The sequence below is a fragment of the Schistocerca cancellata genome, chromosome 10 (assembly GCF_023864275.1).
Source record: "Schistocerca cancellata isolate TAMUIC-IGC-003103 chromosome 10, iqSchCanc2.1, whole genome shotgun sequence".
NCBI classification, from domain to species: domain Eukaryota; kingdom Metazoa; phylum Arthropoda; class Insecta; order Orthoptera; family Acrididae; genus Schistocerca; species Schistocerca cancellata.
The window spans coordinates 19,953,530-19,962,677 of NC_064635.1; the positions used below are offsets into that span (position 1 = coordinate 19,953,530).

Here is a 9,148-nt window from a genome sequence, read left to right on the forward strand (position 1 = left end):
ACATTTGCATAGTCAGTTCAGAAGGAATGGAGATTGTCTCTTAGGAAGGCTTCTACTGACACTTTATCCGCTTTTTTAAATAAAATTATTTTGCGATTGTTTCTGGTGGATTTGGAAGAAACGGTATTGAGCCTAGCTACAACGACCTTGTGATCACTAACCCTGTATCAGTCATGATGCTCTCTATTAGCTCTGGATTATTTGTGGCTAAGAGGTCAAGTGTGTTTTCAGCAACCATTTACAATTCGCGTGGGTTCGCGGACTAACTGCTCGAAATGATTTTCGGAGAAGGCATTTAGGACAATCTCGGAAAATGTTTTCTGCCTACCACCGGTTTTGAACAAGTATTTTGCCAACATAACGAGGGAAGGTTGAAGTCCCCGCCAACTATAATCGTATGAGTGGGGTATTTATTTGTTACGAGATTCAAATTTTCTCTGAACTGTTCAGCAACTATATCATCGATGTCTGGGGGTCGGTAGAAGGAGCCAATTATTAACTTAGTTCGGCTGTTAAGTATAACCTCCACCCATACCAATTCACATGGAGTATCTACTTCGACTTCACTACAAGATTAACCACTACTGACAGACACAAACACTCCACCACCAATTCTGCGTAATCTATCTTTCCTGAACACCGTCTGAGACTTCGTAAAAATTTCTGCAGAACTTATTTCAGGCTTTAGCCAGCTTTCTGTGCCTATAACAATTTCAGCTTCTGTGCTTTCTATTAGCGCTTGAAGCCCAGGGACTTTCCCAGAACAACTACAACAATTTACAACTACAATTCCGACTGTTCCTTGATCCAAGCACGTCCTGTATTTGCCATGCACCCTTTGAGATTGCAGCCCACCCCGTACTTTCCCAGAGGCCTTAGTGCCTCCAAAATCTTCAGCATGATGACATAAGTTAGCAAAATTGTATTCTGCTATGAATCATCACTGAAGCAATTTTTTATTTTATTTTATTTATTTTTTTTTTTCAAATTAGGGAAATCAAGCTTTATTAACTCTTTTAGAACACATGTATGTGTACTGTGATGTGTGTAAACTATCTTATATAAAACAAACCCTTTGTAGGTGGGAATATTTTTTTTTCATTATTCCCACTTTTTGTCTTATTATAAACAACAAATGGATGCACTGTGGCCACTGTAAGATATGTTTTCTATCATTTCCTCTTGAAGAGCAGGAATGAGGGCGTCCTTAAGAATGCTTGGCATTGGGGCAGTAGTCACATTCATTTGTAAAGCACCGAGTATCTGGTGGGTTGCACACAATTTTGAACACACAATGTTTTTATGTGGGAAGTGAGCTTCCATATTCTGATATGGTGACCTTGCTGAAGTTTGTGCCAGCTATCAGTTTCGCATTTTGATGAGCTGCACAAATGTAAGTAAGCAGTGTGTGTCCCACTTGTTCCAGCTATAGTACAATTTTTTGGCCTTAATTCAACAAATTTTGAGAATCCAATTCGGACTTGTGGGTTATTTGATTTGAAAAGTTTGTACATTTCTCTTGGCTTCGCAAAAATTAATCTTTTTAGAACACACATAGGCTTGCCATCACTATCTTTTCCCACAGAAATGTAACCCTTTTTCCCAGGCATTTGCCTGCTAATATGATCATCACAATAAAATTTTCACTAAGCGAACAGTTTTGGCAGACAAATACTGTCCAAGGTGCAGATCAGGATTAGAGTTTGCCCTTCCCTTCCACTAATTTTTTTGTTTTTCTTGCCATGTAGTTGCTTACTCCAAACTCTCTATGTGAGTGCATGGCAACTTTGTTAGTGATCACAACACTAAAATTTTTTCGTTTCTGTCAGAAGTGTGAAATGGTTTTTAAACTGATCAATCATTTCCATTTTTGGATCATCAAAGCCACATATTTCCTGATTATCACCAGTTTCTGCCTAAAAGAATGTTTCACATATTCTGCATGTAATTTTTTTGGTTTTACCTTCACAATGTTTCTTTGAGCTGATACATTTCTGTTTTACTACTGGGGATTCTTCCATTGAAGTCAAAAGAGGCATTCAACAAATGCAAGTTGCCTCCAACATCCACAAACTCAGGGTCAACAGACGCACTACAACTTAAATGCATCTTTCCATAAGAGTCTTTGCTTTCCATTAACAGTAGTTCGGGTTTTCTACCTTTAAATAATTTCAGTCCACTTGAAGTGCAGATTTCCATGCCTTCTTCGATACCAAAGATCAGATCCATCATCGAAGAAGTTACATTTCTAAGATTCTTACTCACATGGCATGAGTTTTTTTTAAGGGATTACAACAAAATTTTCACTACTTTTTATTCATAGTTTGTTTTCTTTTTAAGAAGCAAATGAAAGAAATTACAGGCATCAAAAAGATGAAACTTATAAGAGATATAAAAAAGTAAAATTGATTCATTTAACTTTTATTAAAAGAGTGATTATGAAGAGTAGAGAAAGTACAACTTTTCTTAAATATCGCCTTACAAACCCAGTACTGTAGTACAGTGATGATTCATGCTGGAGTCCTCTATGCTGGAGTTCTCAGACTGTAGCAACATTTATTTCATTCTGTATACAACGCCACTACTTCCATTTCAGAATGGCTGCTATATGTGTACCTGACTCATGCATCACATGTACCGCATTCCAGGAACCTCCTCAGTTTTCCCCCTCCAGTGCTTTGTTAAATTAGTTTCAACAACTGATCTTCACTGAAGTGTGTTATGTCAGTAGAAGTGAATGTTTTTATTTTACTGTTACATATTGGTAGTACTTATCTTCTGTTGTGTTGCAAAAATAAAAAACCAAATTCAAAGTTATATCAAATGAAAAAGATATAATATCCCTTACACTATTTAGGTTGTTTTATTTCATTGTTAAAATCATAAACTGAAGTCTGCTTAGTTCGGATACAATAATTTCATTTAAAATTAGGTTTTATGAACCACCTGCAGAAGTTGTGATGCAGTTTGCAAAGCAAATTGCAGTAAAATAAAATTTATCTTCATATGTTCCCATTGGAACACCACCATGAAATTTGGCACACACATTAACAAATTGTGTACAGTTAACTACATACTTTTTTCAAACAGTGAAAACGTTAGATTTTAAAATTTAAAGAAATTTTGATTTTGGAAATTAACTATTTTATGAATATAGTAAATTAGCATGTATTTTTGAACCTTATAAGAAACTTAATAATTTGGCACAACTTTCAGATCTGTAAGTCAAATTTTATTTGGTTGTAGTTTATTCTGTTGGTGTGGCTGTGGACATTGTTTTCAGTTGATTTTGGGAAGGTTGTGGTAGTGTGGTTTCATCACTTTTGTTGTTCAGTTTAGTGGCATATGTTCATCTTTAGTTTGTCCCCACCCAAAAAACCCCAACTTCCCATGCTTGTCCGTTAGTTTCATTATATTTTTGGAGGAATGTGTGTTTGACAGTTTTTTTTATCTACTTTTGTGTTTGTTGTCATGTTTACGTAATTACGTCATAGTCACGATGTGGGAGTTGTTGTGAAGGGTCGTTTCCTCCATACTGGTGACGTCATTGGTCAAAGCAGACGGGTGGAATCGGACGTTACCGTTAACCCCTGCTGGATGCTGCAGCTGGTCAGTAGTTTTTGTAGGTGATAGCCAACTGGGTGATAATATACAGTAGGCAATCGGAGCTGCTGAATCTAATTGTTTCAGCAGAACATACAAATTTGTTACTTTTGTTTTCGACACACATACACACAGTGTGAGACTGATGGTTATAGATCTGCTATTACGGATTATAAAGTTGGTTAATGGTTTTCATACATATTTCTTGAATCGTATGTTTCTTTGAGGATTTCTTGGGATATTGTCTCACGTTACAATGTAATACTTTGGTTGTGAGATGGCGATGTCAACTAATGTGCCTTCAGGAAAACTGGTTGTGGCGATGGACCAATCTGTAAATGTAGTTGAAGGTCTAGGTTAGGTTGAAATGTTACAGTTTGGTTGCGAGTTGGTTAAGCCAAAGAATGTGACTGGAGGAAAACTGTATGTGGTGACAGACTGATCAGTAGCATAAACCAATGATTGTTTTGAAAACTTTTGGGGTATTTCTGAGGTTGTAGTTATGCAGAAGCCTTAGACCACAGTTTAAATTTTGCAGAATATTTTGTTCTATATGACAACTGTTGTGTTGGCAGAAGAGCCAACACCGTGTTACTAGAGGAGGCTGAAATGCACACTTTTTAGCTCACGCAGGCTGGCGTGAGGAGGGAAGAACTCTAATGACGTGAGGTCTGGAACATGACAACGAATTAGAATTCAGAAAGCAGATGTAATTAGTTTCATACTTAACTTTAATGCATTAATGATGAACATCGCTCTTGACGATACATGATTCACAATTTTATCTGTTCAGATTATAGTAACTGAATATGGCGCCTTGCTAGGTAGTAGCCAATGACGTAGCTGAAGGCTATGCTAAACTGTTGTCTCGGCAACCGAGAGCGTATGTAGACAGTGAACCATCGATAGCAAAGTCAGCTGTACAACTGGGGCGAGTGCTAGGGAGTCTAGACTAGACGTGCCGTGTGGCGGCGCTCGGTCTGCAATCACTGATAGTGGCGACATGCGGGTCCGACGTATACTAACGGACCGCGGCCGACTTAAAGGCTACCACCTAGCAAGTGTGGTGTCTGGCGGTGACACCACAACAACATTCTGCACAATACATTTCATTACGCCGCCACGTCTAATTATCAGACGTCATTCATCGTGATCATTTCCCGTCATTCATTGCACAAACAATTAACTACTGTAACACACAACTCAAAAGCCGGTCACACTTAAGTACACTTTTTCCATTTACGGCCCCATTGGAGTTGGTGCGTTATCACCTTCCTCCAACCTCGAACTGACACACCCAGCCAGTTTTTGGAGGACGTCTGGTTTAACAAACAACTCCAAACCATGGTCTACCTTGGCATTTTTCATGTCAACAAACATTGCCAGAAGTGAGAGGTTCTTAACTCCGGACCAGACTAGTCTGATACTACCACTGAGCCACCATGTCAAATCTCTTCCTCTGTTATTTTCCTTAGTAATATCTGATAAAGCGGCAGCACCCCTTTTCTCAATAGCTTTTAATACCACGTCCCCTCAGCCTTACCCAAAACAAATGCACCATAACCCAACTGTAGGCTTAGCACGGATGACATATAACGCCAGCAAAACAAGACTTGTGAATTTCTACTACAAATCTTCCACTTCCAATTTTTCCCTACTACTAATTACATCTCTACAAATCTCCCTACCAAAATAACATCGGTCTCTCTCTTTTTAATGACACACTCCTCAATATAGACAAAATGTATACGCCACCTTAAACAAAGTAAACAACACAAATGTAAAATTTTATACAAACCAAATTTCACCCAGTCAAACCACATACCCTTTCTAACTGACCGCCATACTTTATCACGCCAACAACCCGTCTCTAGTCATAGTAGAGGACACAGTTAGGTTACTACATTTAAGACATCTAAATCACGTCCCATCAATTGTTTCTGTCACTACAGAGACTTATCAGAGAGACAGTGTCATCTGAAATGTGGAAGCTAACATTTTTCTCTTTTCCCAAAGCAGGGACACTGGCATGTCAAACTCCGCTACCAACAGGCTCTGCAATGACAATAACTATAAACAAATTTTAAATAGCATTACACAAAAACCAATGTGAACCAATCACAAAAATCTAATACCCACCGTACCATATACAAGAACCAGACATACTGATAAACAAAACATTTTAATGATGCCTACAACTGGAAAAAAGTCATCCATGCATGCTATCGTCATGTCATATGGCATCATAATATAAGTAGGCCCTAATATACCGATGCCTCGTTTCGTTCCCTAGGCCCAGAAAAAAGAAAGCAGAATAAAGGTATTACTGGTACTGTGTACATTCACAAAAGCTGCTAGGATACACATCAGAATTAGCTTATCTGAGGAGGAAAAGTTCTGTCAAGACATCAAAGCCCCCACAACTTAAGCCATGGGTCTTTCCTATAAAATTTATGAGGTCTACAAAGTAAATCAGACATACCTACCAAAGTTAAAACACAACACCCTATTCATGTTCATTTGGCAATATTCATGATAAACACGATTAGGAAAATTTAGCCCACATTTAGTGGTGTCAAAGAATGTTATGGTATAATTCAGTTACCAGTAAAACCTTGATTCTTTAAAGAACCGAACTCCCATGTATAAAACAACTTCAAACATATGATTACCTTACAAATGGGTCAATGTATTAAACATTTGACGCTAATATTTTCACTACGAGTTGTGAAGCAGATAAAATTTTAGTTTGTGTTGGAAATTTATTTTATTATCTATCAAATTCCTTGTATCACTGACTAAGTAGTCACAGAATTGATTGGGACAGATTATCTCACTCACTTCTATGCCGCAATAAGGCTGAGTGATGGATTGTGCAACTCATTTCCTCTCACAGTATTACGTTTATGAATATCACTGTCCTTTTTGTGCTGCGTATGTCGTTTGTGTGCCACAAATGGAAAGTCTATATAATTTCTTACTCCTAGTATTGTATTTATACATATGCCTATTACTCTCAAGCTGAATTGTATTGTTGACAAATTTAATGAAGATACAAATTTAGTGTGAGGCAACGGTCAATATTCCCAACTGCATAAAAAAATTAATGAATTTTTTGGGTTGTCAAAAATGTGTAAAATATGTTAACATACTGGTTTGTATGTGCCCAAAACTGGCAAAAATGTTCAGGGTGAAATGGTCGATTGTAAAAAACTTTCTACCAGTTCAAGTTTTCGGCAATATGAGCATCCAAGATTTTAAGGGCTTTCTACCAAGTTTATTAGTTTTGTTCATGCATTACTGTGATACCTGACCATACAAACCACCCAGTGATCTGTGTGTTTTCAAAGTTTAAAGCAAGGACAATTTGTGTTAGTTATATGCAACATACGCATAAATTAAATTGTATCGTGTCACCATAACAAAGCATTTTTACTATTCAAAATTTTCTTATATTAAATTAAGTTTTATACCATCTGTGCTAATCCAGTTCAATAAGAAATTTAAAACGCAAAGAGATAGGAGAGTGTGAAGATTAAAATTAAAGAAAAGACAAAATGGACACACTGATCCTTCATGTACGGAATAAAAATTTGTAAATACTATCTCCAACTAGGCCCTACAATCTGAACATATGCTTATGTCCTTGACGATCGAGTGGGCAAAGATTTGCAATTTAGTGCCACCTCACCACTGAACTGATGGTAACAAGTGATTTCAAACTTGAACACTGAATTCTGTTAGGGATAGCACCGACACTTGCTTTTGGTAAAAATGTAGATTAAGCCACATTCTGTGTAATAGTTTGTAAATTGAAAAAAAATTCTATAAACAAAACATGTTCACTTCAAAATGAAAGTACACATACTCAGTTGCAGTAACGGATGAGCATGCTGCAATCACTTGCTTTTCCACATAATCCAGCATGGTTTCCGCATAGTCCACATCTGACATTAGTGCGTTCATAGTCTGAACATAGTCTGGTGCATTAGCAGGCTGGCCAGGACGTCGCAGTGGGGCGGTATACGCCACTCTTCCACGGCCCCGACCAACTGAAGTCATTCTGCAAGGTAGAAACCTACATTGGAATGCATATAACGAACACCCAGGCAAATGAAGTTAACGAAAATCAAGACTGAAAGACAACCTAATTTTAAAATCCAAAGTTGAACGAGGCATTTTACGTGCTTTTATTTCATATCTTCTATCATGTTCGAAACGGGGTAGACACCGACAAACTAAATACAATTCAGTTAACTAGATCTGGATTAGACAGACTTTGTTTATATCAATATACTTAACCAAGTGTGCCCCGAAAATTCTTATCAGTTCTCGCTTTTCCTTTGTGTCTGTCTCTATGGCCTACAAAAATCTCGACAGGTAATCCCATAAAGAACACATTTCGGACGCTATGCAAAACAACCAGCAAAATAAAACTGCGCAAGAAATGCTATGTTATATTGGCGAACACATCGATCTCTTAAAATTCTTTAATTAGCTTCTTTTCGTGAGAGGCTTACGCCACATTAAGGCGACGACTACTGTCCTATCAATACCGGACCGCAATGATGATACAGATATCATTTTCAGTGAAACAACCATATGTAGTCATAATCGCTGGCGCATTTACAGAAGTTTTACACACATGACAGGTCAGTCTCCTCTGGGTGTTTAGCACGCTAACTTGCTCGGTAGCAACAAGTTATCCATGCAGTGACAGATTTCTAATATTTTATTTCCAACATTCACTCACATTATTTGTGGGGCGAATTCGTAGCTCACATTTAAGGTTAAATTACGGAGCAGTAATCCACAAACATTTATTACCTTGTTTGTCAGTGCCTGAATTTTAAACACGTCGATCCAAACACAATCGGTATAGATAATACTACAGGCCCGAAATGTAGTACAATATCTTTGCGCTGCCATGGGCGCTCATGATATCGATAAGCATTTATTTAGGCCTGTTCCCGTGCGAGGATCTGTGTGCGCATATATCTGCGCAAATGTCTGTGCTGCAACAAATGGCCGCAAAATCTCGTGCGTTTACACAACATAATTTCAGTCTACTGCTGGTCCGCCTTATGTCACTCTACGAAACAATTTTTAGTAGAATGCGGCAACCCTCTTTCAAAGGATATTTCAATACATGAAAGTACCTGATTATGCAAGAAATTCTACTGCGGTCTGTGTTCGTAACTAGTCATAAAGATGTTAATAAAGCGCCAGAGGAAGAAAGAACGATCTGAATAGACCGTGGCTCCTCAGTCGACGGTAAATTTACTTCGCGAGTTACATGGCAAACCCGACGGCTGGCGAAATTATTTGCGAATGGACATAGACAAATACAAATATCTATCGACAGTAATAATTTCTCTATTAACATGGCAAGATATTTGTATGATGTGAGTAATTTCACCAAATGAACCGCTGATAGCGACATTGCATATTCAGGAAACAAGAATAAGTCACAAAGGTTTAGAATTTTCAACATCAGTACCCAAACATTGAGCGAATCAATACCTGGCACATTCACAGCCATGTA

The 9,148-nt window shown here is 37.8% G+C and overlaps 1 protein-coding gene across 2 annotated transcripts in view; it reads right to left on the reverse strand.

Annotated features, from left to right (window-relative positions):
• Nucleotides 1-8,568, reverse strand: part of LOC126106439 (uncharacterized) — a 69,101-nt gene extending 60,533 nt beyond the window's left edge. The window contains exons 1-2 of one of the 2 annotated variants that reach the window (XM_049912720.1): nt 8,431-8,568; nt 7,472-7,666 (exon numbers count right to left, since the gene is read on the reverse strand). In XM_049912720.1, the coding sequence (XP_049768677.1) occupies nt 7,472-7,665 (194 nt within the window). In that variant the 5' untranslated portion in view covers nt 7,666; nt 8,431-8,568. Of the gene's footprint in view, nt 1-7,471; nt 7,667-7,750; nt 8,207-8,430 lie in introns of those variants that run through there. The other variant, XM_049912719.1, reaches the window with a different exon arrangement.
• Between the last annotated feature and the right edge of the window lie 580 nt (nt 8,569-9,148).